The 20,019-nt window shown below is 38.1% G+C and overlaps 1 protein-coding gene across 1 annotated transcript in view; it reads left to right on the plus strand.

Moving 5' to 3' along the window:
- GABRA3 (gamma-aminobutyric acid type A receptor subunit alpha3) overlaps positions 1-20,019 on the plus strand; it is a 338,456-nt gene that overhangs the window by 125,467 nt on the left and 192,970 nt on the right. Inside the window, exon 3 of the mRNA XM_039220703.1 lies at positions 10,277-10,398. Coding sequence (XP_039076634.1) covers positions 10,277-10,398 — 122 coding nt within the window. The remainder of the gene's footprint in view (positions 1-10,276; positions 10,399-20,019) is intronic.

Below are 20,019 nucleotides of genomic sequence, written 5' to 3' on the forward strand. Positions count from 1 at the left end.
TGTGAATTTTGGTAGTGAGTGTGTGTTTAGGAATTTGTCCATTTCTTCTAAGTTGTCCAATTTGTTGGCATATAATTTTTCATAGTATTCCCTGATAATTGCTTGTATTTCTGAGGGGTTGGTTGTAATAAGTCCATTTTCATTCATAATTTTGTCTATTTGGGTGCTCTCTCTTTTCTTTTTGATAAGCCTGGCTAGAGGTTTGTCAATTTTGTTTACTTTTTCAAAAAACCAACTCTTGGTTTCATTGATCTGTTCAATTGTTTCTTTGGTCTCTATGTTGTTTATTTCTGCTCTAATTTTTACTATTTCTCTTCTTCTACTGGGTTTAGGGCGTTCTTGTTGCTCTGCCTCTAGCTCCTTTAGGTGAGCTGTTAGATTTTGGACTTGTGCTTTTTCTAATCTCTTGAAATAGGCCTGGAGAGCAATGTACTTTCCTCTTAGGACTGCCTTGGCCGCATCCCATAGATTTTGAATTGTTGTGTTTTCATTTTCATTTGTTTCCATATATTTTTTAATTTCCTCTCTAATTGCCTGATTGGCCCATTCATTCTTTAGAAGGGTGTTCTTTAACCTCCATGTTTTTGGCGGTTTTCCAGACTTCTTCCTGTAATTGATTTCAAGTTTCAAAGCATTGTGATCTGACAGTGTGCATGGTATGATCTCTATTCTTTTATATTTATTGAGGGCTGCTTTATGTCCCAGTATGTGATCTATCTTGGAGAATGTGCCATGCGCACTTGAGAAGAAAGTAAATTCCCTGGCCTCAGGATGTAAAGTTCTAAATATATCCGTCAGATCCATCTGGTCCAATGTGTCTTTCAAGTCCATTATTTCTTTAGTGATTTTCTGTCTGGTTGACCGGATAGACCCTATAATTATTATATAATGCCCTTCTTCATCCCTTGTTACTGTCTTTAAAGTCCAGTTTGTCTGATATAAGTATAGCTACTCCAGCTTTCTTTTGACTTCCAGTAGCATGATAGATATTTCTCCATCCCCTTACTCTTAATCAGAAGGTATCTTCCCGTCTAAAATGTGTTTCTTGTTGACAGCAAACAGATGCATTTCGGTTTTTTTATCCATTCTGCTTCCCTAGGTCTTTAGATTGGAGCATTGAGCCCATTTACATTTATTTTTATTATTGAAATATATGGGTTTAGAGTCATTGTTTCCTTTGTGGGATTCATGCTTGTGGTGGTGTCTCTGGTATCTTTCTTCCTTGCAACATTTCCTTCAGAGCATCCCCCTCAGGATTTCTTGTAGGGCTGGCTTAGTGGTGACAAATTCTTTCAATTTTTGTTTATTTGGAAAGACTTTTATCTCTCCTTCTATTCCGAATGACAGGCTTGTTGGATAGAGGAATCTTGGCTGCATATTTTTTTCTGTTAATCTCATTGAAGATCTCCTGCCATTCCTTTCTGGCCTGACAAGTTTCATTAGATAGGTCTGTCACCACTCTGATAGGTTTCCCTTTGTATGTTAGGATCCTTTTCTCCCTAACTGCTTTCAAAATTCTCTCTTTGTCCTTATATTTTGCCAGTTTCACTATGGTATGTCATGCAGAAGATCGATTCAAGTTACTTCTAAGGGGAGTTCTCTGTGCCACTTGAATTTCAACTTCTACTTCCTTCCCCAGGTTCCTTCCCCTCCTTCTGGGGAAGTTCTCTGCTATAATTTGTTCCAGGACTCCTTCAGCACCTATCCCTCTCTCTTCCTCTTCTGGAATTCCTGTGATACGGATATTGTTCCATTTGATTGTATCACTGAGCTCTCGCACTCTTCTTTCATGTTCCTGGATCAGTTTATCTCTCTTTTTCTCAGTTTCTTCTTTTTCTGTAATAGTGTCTTCTGAATGCCTTATTCTCTTTTCTGCCCCTTCAATCTGTGCATTGAACGTCTTCAGTTTATTATGTGTCTCACTTATCGCATTTTTAAATTCATCATAACTATTTTTAAGCTCCGTAGTGTTTGTAGCCATAGTTTCTCTGATGTCCTCCATGGTTTTCTCAAGCCCAGTGATTATGTTGCTTATGTCTGTTTTGAGCAGTTCTTTCGCTGTCATTTCTTCCTGGAATTTCTTTGGAGGAGAGTTCTTCCATTTTGTCATTTTGGTTATTTTTCTCTCTCTTGTTAATTTTAAAGCCTTGTTGTACACTCTGCCCCTGGGAGTTCTGCTGTATTAGAGAGGGCTCTTTGACTGTTCAGTGACTGTCTTTTCAGGAAGTGTTCTTCGGATGGTGTCTCTTGGTTTCTCTTGTTGAGCGTTTGGTTATTTTGTTTCCCTACTGGTAGTGGTATTTGGGACTCTCCACCATGTGTAGTTTGGCTTGTTTCTTGAGGCAGCCCTGATGCCTCCTTGCCTTCCGACTGTCTCCAGGCTCCCTGGATGGCTTGGGCAGGAATGGGAACGGAGGAGCTGTGAGTGAGGCCAAGTCAAGGAGCTATCCCTAGTGCATCAGAGAAGAGCTATCAGAAGGCATACAAAGGACTTCCAGCTCTCTTTTTCTGGTTATTTTTTTGTCTACAGTTTTCCCTGAGCTGTTTTCTTCAGTGTATCATTGTTTATGGTTCTTGTTAGTTTTCTTCTTTTGTTGGTGTGGGATGAGTTTTGGGACCTCCTAGCCCTTCATCTTGCTGATGTCATTTTCTGCACAGTAATTTTAAATTTGTTTTATTTTTTAAAGTTTATTTATTTATTTTTGAGAGAGAGAGGGTAAGGCAGAGGAGCATAAAGAGAGGGAAAGAGAGAGAATCCCAAGCAGGCTCTGCACTTGCTCGAACCCATGAACCATGAGATCATGACCTGAGCTGGGATCAAGAGTCAGACGTTTAACTGACTGAACCACCCAGGTGTCCCAAATTTGTTTTATTTTTAAATATGTTTTCCCCTAGGAGACATACCATATTAGGGAAAATGCCCTCCTTTTAATGAACTAAATTTCTCTTCTCTTTGGGTTGTTAAATGAATTGTATTAGCAGCTCCACATCTGTGCTTCTCCTGCTTCCCCCTAACATAAGCATGCCTGGGTCCTCAGTGTAGTGAAACTGATGCTATTACTACCAACATTCTGGACTTAATCCCCAAATGGTCAGTGATCTTCATTTTGTCCCAGAATATAAAAGTTCCTGTATTTCTTTTTTATATTAATACATTTATTGAGGTATATTTCCTTGAACATAAATTCTTTTTTTAAAAGACTAATAAGGTTCAGTTATACTATTTTAAATTGAAATATAGTTGGCATACAATGTTATGTAAATTTCAAGTGTACAACACAGTGATTTGACAGTTCTATACATTAAACTATGCTCACCAGGATAATTACATTTATTATTTGTCACCATATAAAGTTATTACAAAAATTGCTGACTGTATTCCCTATGCTGTACTTTTCATGTCCATGACTTATTCATTTTATAACTGCAAGTATGTACTTCTCAATCCCCTTCATTTATTTTGTCCATCCCCACACTCCTTCCCCCTTTGCACCCACCAGCTTATTCTCTATATTTATGGTTCTTTTTCTTTTTATGGTTTTTAATGTGTTCACTTGTTTTTTATTAGATTTCATATATAAGTGAAATCACATGATATTTGTGTTTCTCTGACTTATTTCACTTAGGCCTATGCCCATTTCAACTCCAAACATCTTGCCAGGGTTACCCTTGTGTGGAAGGCCCTGATATCCCCCAGCTTACTCCTACTGCCGCTTCAGCTATTTTGCCAGGGTTCCAGCTGTGTGGCGAGCCACAGACTTCCCCTCTGAGCCATGCCCACTTTAGTTCCAGAGGCCCTACTATGGTGGCTCCAGCATAGTGCCCTGAGATCCCCAGCCCACACCCTCTAGAGCAGCAGTCATCCATCCAAAGCCATCAGGCACATGCAATTTACAAAGGAGACATCCCTACACAAGGAAATTCCTTCAAATTCAGGAGAAGTAGTTCTTCCATTTGTGAACACAAACACAGAAAGTCAAGCAAAATGAAGAGTCAGAAGAATGTGATCCACCTGAAAGAACAAGACAGAACTTCAGAAAAAGAACTAAATAAAAAGTGTCCTTATTTCTTTTTTTTTATGTTGTAAAGCACTTTATTTAAAATTTTTTATTTAAGATTTTAATTTTAGTTCTAGTATAATTAACATACACTTTTACATTAGTTTCAGGTGTACAATAGAGTGATTTTGTAATTCTGTACACTACTCAGTGCTCATCATGATAAGTGTATCCTTTAATCCCTATTACCTATTTCACCCATTCCCCACCCACCTCCTCTCTGGTAACCATCAGTTCTCTATAGTTAAGAATCTGTTTCTTGGTTTATCTCTCTCTTTTTCCTTTGTTTTATTTGTTTCTTAAATTCCACATATGTGTGAAATCATATGGTATTTGTCTTTTTCTCACTGGCTTATTTTGCTTAGTATTATAATCTCTAGCTCCATCCATGTTGTTGCAAATGGCAAGATTTTATTCTCTTTTATGGCTGAATAATATTCCATTACACACACACACAGACACACAGACACACACATGTACGTATATACACACATACTACTTTAAAATTTTTTTAAAGTATATTTATTTTTGAGAGACACAGAGAGATAGAGCACAAGTCGGGGAGGGGCAGAGACAGAGGGAGACACAGATTCTGAAGCAGGTTCCAGGCTCTGAGTTGTCAGCATGAAGCCTGCCTTGGGGCTTGAACCATGAACTGATCATGACCTGAGGTGAAGTCAGATGTTTAACCTACTGAGCCACCCAGGTACCCCTTTAAAAACAGAAAATTACCATTTCTTTGATATGCTATATTTTGTTTATTCATTCATCAGCTGATGGACATTTGGGCTGTTTCCACATTTTGGTTATTATAAACAATGATGCTAGAGGGGAGGTGGGAGGGTGGGGATGGGCAAAATGAGCCCATTAGGGCTGGGCATTAAGGAAGGCACTTGTTGAGATGAGCACTGGGTGTTATATGCAAGAGATTAATTACTGGGTTCTACTCCTGAAACCAATACTACACTGAATGTTAACTAACTTGAATTTAAATAAATATATTTATTTTTAAAAAGAGGGAAAATTGGCCGCCTGGGTGGCTCTGTTGGTTGAGCAGCCAACTTCAGTTTGGGACATGATCTCTCAGTTCGTGAGTTTGAGCTCTATATCGGGCTCTGTACTGACAGCTCGGAGCCTAAAGCCTGCTTTGGATTCTTCCTCTCTCTCTCTCCTCTGCTACCGCCCCCCCCCCATTTGTGCTCTCTCTCTCTCTCTCTCTCAAGATATAACATTATTATATTATAATAATATACATTATTATATTATATATATTATCATGTATATTATATATGTATATCAAAAATAAACATTAAAATTTTTTTTAATGTTTTATTTATTTCTGAGAGAGAGACAGGCAGCATGAGTGGGGGAGGGTCAGAGAGAGAGGGAGATACAGAATTGGAAGCAGCCTCCAGGCTCTGAGCTAGCTGTCAGCACAGAGCTCGACGCGGGGCTCGAACCCAGGAACCGTGAGATCATGACCTGAGCCGAAGTCGGACACTTAACTGACTGAGCCACCCAGGTGCCCCAAAAATGTTTTTAAAAAGAGGGAAAATAGTAAGTGTTGGCAAAGATATTGGAGCCCTTTTATATAGCTGGTAGGAATGAAAAATGGTGCAGCTACTGTGGAAAACAGTTTGCCAGTTCTTCAAAAAGTTAAACATGGCATTACCATATGACCCAGCAATTCCTCTACTAGGTGACTACTCAGAAGAATTATACACTCATTTTCAGAGAAACAATATTCACAGTAGCCAAAAGGCAGAAAAGTGCGTAAATATCCATTAAAAGATGAGTGGGTAATAAACAAATTGTGGTATATACATATAATAGAATGTTATTCAGCCTCAAAAATGAAGAACTGAAACGTGCTACACTGTGGATGAACCTGGGAAACATTAAGTGAAAGAAGTCAAACACAAAAGTTTAAATATTGTATGATAACGTTTATATGAAATATCTTGAATGGCTAAATCCATAGAAATAGAATGAAGGATTGGTGGTTGCCAGGGAGGAGAAAATAAAGAGCATGTGCTAATATGTACATGTTTTTCTTCTGGGGTGATGAAAATTTTTTAGATTTATGTAGAGGTGGTAGTTTGACAACATTGTGAATGTCCTGAATGCCACTGAATTGTTCACTTTAAACTGGTCAATTTTACATGAATTTCACTTCAGTTAAAAAGAAATGTCTTTAAAAAGATTTAGCAGAATTACCATATGACTTAGGATTTCTGTTCATAGATATCTCTTCAAGAGAAATGGAAACCTATGTCCACACAAAAATATGTACAAAAGGTGCCTGTCTTTTAGAAGTGTCTCATTACATTTTCAGACGTTGGTGGGGGGGGGTGGTCAAGAAAAGGAAGGAACAATATCAATATCTATGGAGCTTTACCATTTGCAAAGCGAATTTTTGTTCATTGTCTTATTTACTTATTTCTTCCATAAACTTTCTAAGGTAGGAAATTAGTATCCCCATTTTACAAGGAAATAGGTCACACAGTCAGTTGGTGGCAAAGGTAGTACTAAAACTCTGTTCACTTGACCCTAATCCTATGGATTTACCACTATTCCATTTTTAGAACTAAAAAAAATGACTAAATCCACCTTACCTATACGTAGTATATTAGTAACATGATTTTCATGTTTAAATGGTGGATTGTTGCTATTAAATCCAACTGGTAATAACAGAGATGAGGCAAAACTGTCATGGTTGCATCAATTTTATCAACTTAATAAGCATGTGGCTTTGAACAGTTTCTTTGTCTCACCAGTAACTCAGGTGCTTCATCTGTAAAATGAAAAAAAAATATATGATATTTAAGGCTCTCCATAATCCGGATATACCATGATTCTTTGTTGTTCTCCCAAACTGCTTTGGATTAGAACAAAGTAGAGCATTTTCAGCTTGTTGCAGTTGAGTTATTGAAGAAGAGAGAGTTCTGACTTAGGTTCTAGATTAAACCATGTTCGAGTTCCCTATGAAATAATTTAGTGAACATTAGGAGAAAAAATTAGTAGTAACCAAGTGAAAAATCATAGAGAAATCTGTTGAAATTTGAATTGCAGTGATATTTAGCATTGATTTTTTTACTTAAAAGTTTAAAAATTATTAGTGTACAATGCTGTTAGCATAATCAACACATCAGTGATGAATGGAAATGCATTGTCTTGGAAGTTAATATTTCAGTAAGAGAGGTGGCATAGTGTACTGGCCTCATATTCGAGAATTCTGATCCCAAATCTTAGCTTTCCCATTAACATTCAGAGTGGTTAAAAATTATGTTTAGGGACTTTAGAATTCCCATCTATCAATCCACCTGGAGTAAATAATTTATGAAGCCTTCATTTATGAAGTTCATCTATGACTCTGTGAGGATTCTCCTTTCTATTTGCTTTCAAATCCAAGAAATTATTTTTCATACAATTTATAGACCTATTTCCTAGAAATCAAATTAAGCTAATCATGGCTAAGAGTCCCCTCAGTGAAAGTTAAAGGATAATGAGAAAGGGGTGTGCACAAAATCAATTGAGCCTCTCTCTCCACAGCCCATATAAGGCCAGTTCAGAATATTGGTGTATTGAGCTGTCACCTGAAGGGTGTCTGTATTTATCTCTTTATTTTTTTATATATATTTTTATTTATTTCTAGGAGAGAGAGAGACAACATGAGCAGGGGAGGGTCAGAGAGAGAGGGAGTCACAGACTCTGAAACAGGCTCCAGGCTCTGAGCTGGCAGTCAGCACAGAGCCCGACGCAGGGCTTGAACTCACGAACCGCGAGATCATGACCTAAGTGAAAGTCGGACGCTTAACCGACTAAGCCACCCAGACGCCCCTGTATTTATCTCTGTAGGATATTAATACCAATTTGTTAGCTTTGCACTATAGTTCCTTTATTTCTTTCCCCTTCCCAGCGAGGTATTTGTATCACTTGTAGTGTTCTGTCCACTAAACCAGCCTATTATCTCTACTCTTCACTGTATTCCACTGCCTCTCTGGCCAAAGTTTTCTTTATGGCTTTTGGCTGATTGGTGTGCCAATATATTTGTTATTTGTATCTGAATAATGCATTCAAGTGCATACAGTACTATTTCATAAAGAGAAAACAAACTTTGAATACTTCCACATATTAAGCATTAAGCCTGGCAATTTTAATATATTATTTAATGTTAATACAACTTATCTTTGAAGTTATTTTAATTTTAAATATGAGAAAGCTATTACTAGAGGTGTTATATAACTTGCCTATGGTCACACTAATAAATTCAAATACATGTCTCTAGACTCTTTAAGCTTAGGTCTGTTTTTCCTTCCATGTGCATCTATTTTATCGTTTGATTCCCTGAGCAACCCTGTAATCAGGGAAAAGATTATTCACCTTGTTTTACCTTTATTATGCTCTATCACAGTACCCAAAACAGAGGCACATAGTTGATACTCAATAAAGATATGTTGAATAACTAAGTGAACTGAATTAGTTTTATGAATTAAGGAAGTTGAGGTCCAGAATGACTTTCCCAAGGTTATTTGCTGGAGAGTGGCAGTTTAGAGTGAGAAACATTCAATTTTGATGTTTCTATTCTGTAGATTTTTCCCAGGTTTATTTTTAAATAAAACAAATTTTTCTTGCCAGTAACAATAAATATTTGTGGGAAGGCATACTGACTCTCTCTTAAGACTCCTTCTCAACTCTTATCTTATGTCATTTGTTTGTTTGTTTGTTTATTTATTGAGAGAGAGAGAACAGAGGAGAGGGACAGAAGGAGAGAGAATCTTAAACAGACTCCATGCCCAATGCAGGACTCGATCTCACTACCATGAGATCATGCCTGAGCCAAAACCAAGATTTGGTTGCTTCACTGAGCAACCCAGGTGCCCCTCTTATGTCTTACACGATTTGACTAATTGGATTCTAGGAACAGTTATATCTATTAATAGAAACCTTCTAGGTCCAAGGTAGGAATGGAGAAAACAGACCTAAGGAGATACAGTATTGTAACTTGCTTAATTTTCAACTTCAATTTATGAATATAGCTTGCAGTAGAACCCAGGATTTCTGACTCCTAATTTATTCATTGATTCTACACCCTGATTTTTTTGGCAACAATCATATCTTTCACTATAACCCCTTTTCTCTTTTTTTTTTTTTTCAATATTTTTATTTCTAGGATAGAGAGAGCATGAGCAGGGGAGGGTCAGAGAGAGAGGGAGTGACAGACTCTGAAACAGGCTCCAGGCTCTGAGCTGGCAGTCAGCACAGAGCCCGACGCGGGGCTCGAACCCACGAACCGCGAGATCATGACCTAAGCGAAAGTCGGTCGCTTAACCGACTAAGCCACCCAGGCGCCCCGTAACCCCTTTTCTCTTAAACTACCCAAAGTGTTTCATTTTTAGTCCTGTCAAACCACAAGACACTCCTCACAAAGTGAGAGTATCAGTCAACCTGTGCCTGAGTAAGTGGTTAGCAAAGTGCCTAGTGCTTGGAAAGGGTTACAGAAGGCATCCAAGATGAAGAAACATGAGGTAGCTGAGGGTCACTAAAAAAATCAGAAAATTTGGATTTTAGTCTTATTTCTGCCTTTCAAATTTCAAATTTGTGGGCAAATTTGGTGGTGCCCTCTTTGAGCTTATTTCCCCATGTATAAAATGAGAAAAATTAAGTAATTTCTTAAGAGTGCCAGTAGCTTTAACATTTAATGGAGTACTATTATTTTGTTACCCTAACTCCATAGGGTGGTAGGTAGGTATAATAAACATACTCCAACAGTCTGTCTGATTCTATTATTCTGTGAACTTATGCTTCTCTCAGCCAGAAGTGGGGTAAGTTCTTTGTAACACAGTTTTCCTTTTTTAACTTTGAGGACTCTACATTCATGCAACAAAATGTGATGTATAACTTTATGCCACATACTGTTCCCAGGAGAATTGTATTAACAATTTCTGCTTGTGTTTCTTCACTGTTGAGTTGGGGCTGGAGCACATGTTTGGTGAGGCTCTTGTCAATGCTATAGTAAGAGCTCAAGTATAGTGACCACTGTCTGCCTTTTACACAGGCAGTCATTGTAGCAAGTAGAAGTGCTGATTTGGTTAAGATACAGGGCTATTTAATTGGCTCAGTCTATTGATTGAAATTGTCTTAAAGTGTTTACACATGCAATTGTTTCCTATTAAGAACTATTATTTTTTTTATCTCTGTTTCTTCCACTGTCTCAGACTCTCTCCTAAACACGCCCCGGATATTCCTGATGACAGCACTGACAACATCACTATATTTACCAGAATTTTAGATCGTCTTCTAGATGGCTATGACAACCGGCTGCGACCTGGGCTTGGAGGTCAGTTACTATATTAAGATCCCTTTCTTGGCTATTGTCATCTAAAAGGAAAGATTCTTAAGGTAACTTCAGCACTCTCTTGACCAATGAGTTTAGTAAAGTTGGGTTTTTTCCCTCTGATCAGTAGAAATTAGTTCTAACCTTACATTTCAATGGGCAATCTCTCTGGTGTGGCTTTAGAAAATTCTGAATTTCACTTAGCTAAATGCATATAGTGTATTATACAATAGTATTTGGCAAAGCCCATTTCTGGTATCAAAAGACCAATCCCAGCCTAAATGGGAGGCTTGGCCCCAGCATATCTGGGAAACATGCCTTTGCTTTCAAAACCCTCAGCCCATATCAGCCTGAACTTCCAATTAGGAGCAACCTGTTGGCTAGGTGGGATCTTGGTTGACCATTAGTTAAACATGATCAGCAATATGATTACAATGAGATAAATTCATCATAATATATCATGGGCTATATTGAAATGGCAAGTATGCAAATGTATGAGTTTGATTTTTTTCCTGAACCATTTGAGAACTAGTTGCAGATATCATACCCCTTTGTGCCTAAATACTTCAATGTGCATTTCCCTAGAACAAAGAAATTAATTTACAAAATCATAATGCAATTATAAATTCAGAAAATGTAACCTTACATTCTATGTTCTGATCTGTAGTTGATATTCAGTTTTTGCCAGTTGTCCCAAGAGTGTTCCTTATAACATTTTCCGTTGATATAGGATTCAATCCAGGATTATGCATAGGATTTATTTTCACATCTCTTCAGCCTATAATTTGGTATAATTTACTCAGCTTTTCTTTGTCTTTCATGGCATTATTTAGATTTTCCTTATTCATTTTTGGAAGAAATACAGAGTTAATCATATCTTTCTTAGCATATTATTCAACAAGGGATATGACTTCTATTTGGCCCATTATTGGTGATGTTCACCAAGTTATTCCACTCTAAAATCACCCTTTGTAAAGTTTATAATCTATAAGTAATTTGTGAGAAAGTGGTTTGAGATTATTATATTCCTAATTCAGGTTGCATGCAATCATTTTAGCAACTATTGAATATTCTTGCATGAATAATAACTGTTATGGTTGCAAATGGTGATTTTCTAAATGTATTATTCCTCTATATTAGATGGCATTTTGTTATAAGGACAAAACACTTCTCTTTAATTAGGGAATGATTTTCATGAATAGATGAATTAATATTTTATTCAATGAATTGTAATCCTTTAATATTAATCATTTTAATTAGAATTTATGTTCATAAATTTCCGTATTTGCTTAGCAGAAGCCTATTAAAGCTGGCTTCTGTTTCCTTTTGATCTATTCACATACTTTGGGCGCCTTTTTACTTTATGGCATAACAGTATATTCTAGATTTATCTTGTGATTTTCCCTTATTCAGCCTAGGAATCAGCCACTTTTTCCAAGAAGACATGGTACCTTTTTTGTGTGTGGGTGGGAAATTACAGTATATTGAAAGTTCAACTTCTGAGTGTGAGGTGTTTTCATTGCTAGTAGGGTATAATTGCTTCTAGAAACTTTCAGCAGACAGAATTGGAAAGTAACAAATTAAAATTTTAATACATATTCATATATATTTACATATATCTATATAACATGTGTATATGCATATAGACATGTAATATATACACATACCTGTATATATTCCTATATATACATATACACACATACATATATACAAATATGTGTGTGCATGTATAATGAGTTTGTACTGATACCACTAAGTTCAGTCCAACATAGCATTCATTGATTTACTCATTTTTTCAGTCCTACAAGATGCATAAAATGGTGTTTCAATTATTATATCCATACCATTATAATAGACTCACTTCTTAAGTAAATTAGAAGGTATGTTTGCAGTTTTTGTTATTGTTGTTTTTAAATGAAGGCTGTATGACACTTGCTTTGGTATAATGATTGTATCAAGGCAGTATTCCTGAAGAATAGAAGACTAGTCACAAATCAATTGCAGTTGTCCAGGATGAAAGTGATAGCTGTGGAAATGTAGATAATTTGGTGACTGATTAAATTATGGGGCTAGTAAAAGGAGGGGGTAAAGATAACTTCTAGGTTGTTGGCATGGATGACTGAGTAATGCTATTTTCTAAAATAGAAAACATTGGAAGAGGGACAGTGGTATTTTGTTTTATACTATTTCTTTTGGAGTCATGGTTGGAACAAAGTAGGGAAGGAAGTGGAAGTTAATTGGTTGTACACATGTAGAATTTGAATACCCATGAAAAATATGGGTGAAGCTTTTGGCTTTTGGATAACATAGAGTGACAGGGACCAGATTTACCTTTATTACTAGTTCATATAATTTTATTCATGTAAAAATCGTGTAATTTTACTCATGTTTCTTATTTTTTAAATGTTTACTTATTTTTGAGAGAGGGACAGAGTGAGAGTTGGGTAGGAGCAGAGAGAGACGGAGACACAGAGTCCAAAGCAAGATCCAGGATCCAAGCCTGTCAGCACAGAGCCCACTGTGGGGCTTGAACCCACGAACTGCAAGATTATAACCTGAGCTGAAGTCAGATGCTTAACTGGCTGAGCAATTCAGGCACCCCTATTCATGTTCCTTATTTGTTGAGCTTCTTGGTTTGAGTAAATTATAATTTTTTAATCAAATTTAAATGTTTTTGACCATTTTTTCTTCAAATACATTTTCTGCTCTCCTTCAGATAAAGAGAATATCTTAAAGCAAACAGAGTAAAACAAAACACTGCAGCTAAAATTAACAATTTAGGAAACAACAGATGTTGGTGAGGATGTGGAGAAAGGGGATCCCTTCTACCCTATTGGTGGGAATGTAAGCTGGTACAGCCACTCTGGAAGACAGTATGGAGGTTCCTGAAAAAGTTAAAAATAGAACTGCCCTATGACCCAGCAGTTGCACTACTAGAAAGTTATCCAAAGGATGCAAAAATACTGATTCAAAGGGGTACTTGCACCCCAGTGTTTATAGAAGCATTATCAACAATAGCCAAACTATGGAAAGAGCCCAAATGTCCATTACTGATGAATGGATAAAGAAGATGTGGTATACAATAGAATATTATTCAGCCATCAAAAGGAATGAAACCTTGCCATTTGCAATGACATAGGTGGAGCTAGAGTGTATTATGCTAAGTGAAATAAGTCTGTCAAAGAAAGACAAATACCATATGATTTGATTCGTATGTGGAATTTAAGAAAACAGATGAACATACAGAAAAGAAGGAGAAATAAAATAAAATAAAAATATAGAGGAAGTCAAATAATAAAAGACTGTTAACTATAGGGGCACCTGGGTGGCTCAGTCAGTTAAGCGTCCAACTTCGGCTTAGGTCATGATCTCATGGTTTGTGGGTTTGAGCCCTCCGTCAGGCTCTGTGCTGACACCTAGCTCAGAGCCTGGAGCCTGTTTCGGATTCTGTGTCTCCCTCTCTCTCTGACCCTCCCCTGCTCACGCTGTCTCTCTCTCTCTCTCTCAGAAATAAATAAAACATTAAAATTTTTTTTTAAAAAAGACTGTTAACTATAGAGAAGAAACTAAGGGTTGCTGGAGGGGATGTGGGTGGGACAATAGGACTTAATTGGGTGATAGACATTAAGGAGCGTGCTTGTTATGATGAGCACTGGGTGTTATGTGTAAGTGATGAATCACTAAATTCTATCCCTGAAACCAATACTACACTATATGTTAAGTAACTTGAATTTAAATAAAATATTAGAAAAAAAATAAACATTATGTACAGAGGAACAATTTTGCTTCTTGTCAGAAATAAGCAAGCAAGGGGTGCCTGAGTGGCTCAGTGGGTTGAGCGTCCGACTTTGGCTCAGGTCATGATCTCACAGTCTGTGAGTTTGAGCCCCACATCAGGCTCTGTCAGCTCTGAGCCTGGAGCCTGCTTTGGATTCTGTGTCTCCCTCTATCTCTGCCCCTCCCACACTCATGCTCTGTCTCTCTCTGTCTCAAAAATGAATAAACGTTGGGGGGGGGCAAGATGGCGGAGAAGTAGGGAACTCTGTACATTGCATTCGCCCCCATATCTCTCATGGAGAAGGCCTGAAGCCATAGGAACCCTTACACAATCCAGGAGTTTGGGAGGAAAAGGAGACAGAGTCCACTGAGAAAACCTACTAGTGTGAGTGCGAACTGGGGAAGATAAAATTGGGCCTGGACCAGAGACCCAGAGGGACGGGGGCGATTCCTCTCTGCAGGGAGTTTAGAGGGGAAAGAGAGTGGCTGAAACTGCTCAAGACACTGTCGCTGGGGAACAGAAAAACCTCCACTCAGGACACAGAGGGATGTGGTTTCCTGCTCTCCAGCTGACCCTAGGTGGGACACACTCATCCCAGGTGACCCCCGGGGAAACTGCTCCTTGCGCGCCAGCTCGACCTGTAGGGGATGTGCGATGGCTGTGCCTTTGTGCTTCTGGCTAGGCTGGGTCCCTAGAGGAAAGGCAAAGGGCCTAAAACTGGGAGATTTGCCCACGAGTTTGTGTTTTGGGTGATGAGACACAGAGGGTCCTGCTCTCTAGCTGACCCTGGGCGGGACGCACTTGTCCCAGGCAACCCCCAGGGAAATTGCTCCCCCCTTGCCAGCTTGACCTGGAGGGGATGCGTGGTGGTCGCGCCTTTGTGCTTCTGGCTCGACTGGATCCCTAAAGGGGAGGTGAAGGTCTTAAAACTGGGAGACTTGCCCGCGAGTTCGTGTTTCAGGCAACAGGACACAGAGAGACCCAGTTTCCTCCTCTCCAGCTGACCCTGGGCGGGACTCACTCATCCCAGGCTACCCCTGGATGAAACTACTCGTCGCTCGCCAACGGGACCTGGAGGAGACTGGAGCAGCGGCTTCTGGCTCACTCTGCAGGGGGAAGGCAAGAGGCTTGGACTCCCCTGAGGGGATCGCCTGCGAGTTTCTGTCTCTGGCGATTTCAGTGGGGCACTCAGACTGAGGTCTGGAAACGAGGCCTGGCCTGGGATATAGAGCACGGCCCACCTTGGCTGTGCCCCCGGCACAGGGAGTTTACACACCCAAAAAAGTAAGTTGCAGCGCTTGGTTCAAGAAGGGACTGGAGCGCCGCCACACTTCTCCCCACAACCGCCAAGGCAGAGCTCCCACAGAACACATTGGATCAAACCTGCCCATCACTGCTAGAAAGCTGCCCTCCTCTTTTTTTCTTTTTTTTTACCGGAGCCCGGGCAAGACCAAATCTGGTCACTGACTTGCTTAAACAGTCACATTTAATCCATTCTCTAGATGTAAATTCTACACCTATCTACCTTTTCATCTCTTTCTCTCTGGAGTAATCAGACTATATAGTTTCTCTGAATAACACCATCGTCATATCTTTTGCCTCTTCAACCATATTCCACTCTTTTGCTCTTTGAAAAAAGCTTCTTATTCCTTCTACCTACTCATTTCATTTCCAATTTCGCCTCATCCCCGCCTTGTCATTTCTCTCTTTCTTTATGCTCTTCTACCAGCACTGCATACAACCGGCTATTTATTTGTAGCTGGGAAATCTGGTTATATGCTTTAAATTTTTCTTTGTCTATTGGGTTCCTTCATTTTCCTTTTCTTCTCTTCTTTTTTTCTTTTTTAGGTATTTTTATTTTTATTTATTTATTTTTTTATTATTCACCTTCCCTCCTCCCTCTTTTCCCTTTACTTTTACATTTTCCCTTTCGGTTTGCATATTTTTGGATTTGTCTGTGTGTTTGTGTGCCTTTGTTCCCTGTGTTTTTGTCTGTCTGTCATCTTCTCCAGGGGTACCTCAAGAAACAAGCCAAAGTACACATGGTGGAGAGTCCCAAATACCAGTACGAGTAGGAAAATAAAATAACCAAGGTCTCAACAAGAGAGACCAAGAGATACCATTCAAAGAACACTTTCTGAACGGATAGGCCCTGGACAGTCAAAGAGCCTTCTTTGGTGCAGCAGCACTCACAGGTGCAAAGAGCATAACAAGCTTTGAGAACTAACCAGAAAGCTAACCAAAATGATGAAACGAAAGAGTTCTCCTCCAAAGAAATTCCAGGAAGAATTGACAGCTAAAGAACTGCTCAAAACAGATATAAGCAACATAACTGAACAAGAATTTACAACAATAATCATAAAATTAATCGCTGGGCTTGAAAAAAGCATGGAGGACATCAAAGGAACTATGGCTACAAACACCATGGAGCTTAAAAATAGTTATGATGAATTAAAAATGCGACAAATGAGATACATAATAAACTGGAGGCATCCAAAGCACGAATTGAAAAGGCAGAAAAAAGAATAAGGGATTCAAGAAGACACGATTATAGAAAAGGAAGGTACTGAGAAAAAAAAGATAAACTGATCCAGGAACTTGAAAGAAGAGTTCGAGAGCTCAGTGATACAATCAAATGGAACAATATCCGTATCATAGGCATTCTAGAAGAAGAAGAGAGAGGGAAAGGTACTGAAGGAGTATTTGAACAAATTATACCTGAGACCTTCCCCAACCTGAGGAGGGAAGTAGAAGTTGAAATTCATGAGGCACAGAGAACTCCCCTCAGATGTAACTTGAATCAATCTTCTGCATGATAATTCATAGTGAAAATGGCAAAATATAAGTTCAAAGGGAGAATGTTGAAAGCAGCTGGGGACAAAAGGGACCTAATATACAAAGGACAGCCTATCAGAGTGGTGACAGACCTATCTACTGAAACTTGGCAGGCCAGAAAGCAATGTCAGGAAATCTTCAATGTGATGAACAGAAAAAATATGCAGTCAAGAATCCTCTATCCAGCAATCATGTCATTCGGAATAGAACGAGAGATAAATGTCTTTCCAAATAAACAAAAATTCAAAGAATTTGTCACCACTAAACCACCCCAACAAGGAATCCAGAGGGAGACTCTCTGAGGGAAATGTTGTCAGTGCAAGATACCAGAGACACCACCACAAGCATGAATCCCACAAAGGACACAATGACTCTAAACTAATATATTTCAATAATAACACTGAATGTAAATGGACTAAGTGCCCCAATCAAAAGACATAGGGTAGGGGCGCCTGGGTGGCTTATTCGGTTAAGCGTCCGACTTTCGCTTAGGTCATGATCTCGTGGTTCATGGGTTCAAGCCCTGAGTCGGGCTCTATGCTGACAGCCAGCTCAGAGCCTGGAGCCTGTTTCAGAGTCTGTGTCTCCCTCTCTCTCTGACCCTCCCCTGCTCACGCTCTCTCTCTCTCCTAGAAATAAATAAAAATATTTTTTAAAACGGCATAGGGTAGCAGAATGGATAAAAAATAAAATCCATCTATTTGATGTCTACAAGAAACTTATTTTAGACAGGAGAACACGCTCAGATTGAAAGTAAGGGCATGGAGAAATCTCTATCATGCTACAGGAAGTAAAAAAAAAAAAAAAGCTGGAGTAACTATACTTATATCAGACAAACTGGACTTTAAAGACAGTAACAAGGGATGAAGAAGGACATTACATAATAATTACAGGGTCTACCCATCAGGAAGAAATAACAGTTATAAATGTCTACGCACCGAATAGGGAGCCCCTAAATATTTAAAACAATCACAAACAGAAACAATCTTATAGATAAGAATGTGCTAATAGCAGGGACTTTAATACTCCACTTACAGCAATGGATAGATCAACCAGACAGAAAATCACTAAAGAAACAATGGACTTGAATGACACATTGGACCAGATGGATCTGACGGATATATTTAGAACTTTACATCCTGAGGCCATGGAAATCACTTTCTTTCAAGTGCGCATGGCACATTCTCCAAGATAGATCACATAGTGGAACATAAAGCAGCCCTCAATAAATAGAAAAGAATTGAGATCATACCATGCACACTTTCAGATCAGAATGCTTTGACTTGAAATCAATCACAGGAAGAAGTCTGGAAAACCTCCAAAAACATGGAGGTTAAAGAACACCCTACTAATGAACGAATGGGCCAATCAGGCATTTAGAGAAAAAATTTAAAAATATATGGAAACAAATGAAAATGAAAATACAACAATCCAAACTCTATGGGATGTGGCAAAAGCAGTCCTAAGAGGAAAGTACATTGCACTCCAGGCCTATTTCAAGAAATTAGAAAAAACGCAAGTGTAAAATCTAACAGCTCACCTAAAGGAACTAGAGGCAGAGGAACAAGAGCACCCCAAGCCCAGTAGAAGAAGAGAAATAGTAAACGTCAGAGCAGAAATAAACAACATAGAGACCAAGGAAACAATTGAACAGATCAATGAAATCAAGAGTTGGTTATTTGAAAAAATAAACAAATTGACAAACCTCTAGCCAAGCTTCTCAAAAAGAAAAGAGAGAGCACCCAAATAGACAAAATCATGAATGAAAATGGACTTATTACAACCAACCCCTCAGAAATACAAGTAATTATCAGGGAATACTATGAAAAATTATAAGCCAACAAATTGGACATCCTAGAAGAAATGGACAAATTTCTAAACAAACAGTCACTACGAAAATGCACAAATAATGAAAGTGTATTATGTGGCTTGAAATATATATATATATATAAAGAAAATTTATGGTAACTATAGCACAGAGGCTAGGTGTAAATGAAATGGAAATTTACTGTTGAAAGTTTTTTTATACTGCACATGACATGATATAATATTACTTGTTGGCAGATGGTGATAAAGAAATGTGCTATAGAACTTAAAGAAAAATTATAGCTAATAAAGCAAAAAAAGGTTTTAAAAATGTAATAATAAAAATAGTTGATGAGGCAGAAAATGTAACAAAAAAGATGAAACACATAGAAAAGCAACAGCAACCATATGAATCATCACATTAAATATAAATAATTTAAACATCCATTTTATTTATTTATTTATTTATTTATTTATTTATTTATTTATTTATTTATTTTGAGAGAGAGAGAAAGCATGAGCAGAGGGACAGAGAGAATGAGAGAGAGAAGCCCAAGCAGGTGCCATGCTGTCAGCACAGAGCCTGATGTGTGGTTCGAAACCATGAACTGTGAGATAATGACCTGAGCTAAAACCAAGAGTTGGACACTTAACCAACTGAACCACCTATGCACTCCTAACATCCATTTTAAAAGGCAGAGATGGTCAAATCAGATTTTTTTTAATAATCAGGATGCAAAATTACTGAGAGAAACCCACCTTAAATATAAAGCCATAATTAAGTTAAAAGTAGAAGGATGGAAAATGGTGCACCATGCTAACACTAATTAAAAGAAGGTTGAAGTAGCTATTTTAATATCAGAAAAAGAACAATTTAGAGCAAAAACTATTCCTAGCAATAAAGAGGATCATTTTATAACAAAGGGGTCAATTCATTAAGAGTACATAATGATCCTAAATATTTATGTATGAAATCAGGAACATCTAAACACATGGAGCAAAGACTGAGAACTGAAAGGAGAAAGATGTGATCTTAATTATAGTAGAGATTTAAATACTTTTTCAATAAACAATGTAACAGTAGACAGAAAATAGGTAAAGATAGTAGAAACAGGAACCACAGTATCCACCAACTTGACCTGACTGGCATTTATAGAACACTCCAACCAACAACAGCAGAATATACATACTTTTCAACTATACCT

The sequence above is a fragment of the Hyaena hyaena genome, unplaced genomic scaffold (assembly GCF_003009895.1).
Source record: "Hyaena hyaena isolate Hyena2069 unplaced genomic scaffold, ASM300989v1 scaffold_917, whole genome shotgun sequence".
Classification (NCBI taxonomy): Eukaryota; Metazoa; Chordata; class Mammalia; order Carnivora; family Hyaenidae; genus Hyaena; species Hyaena hyaena.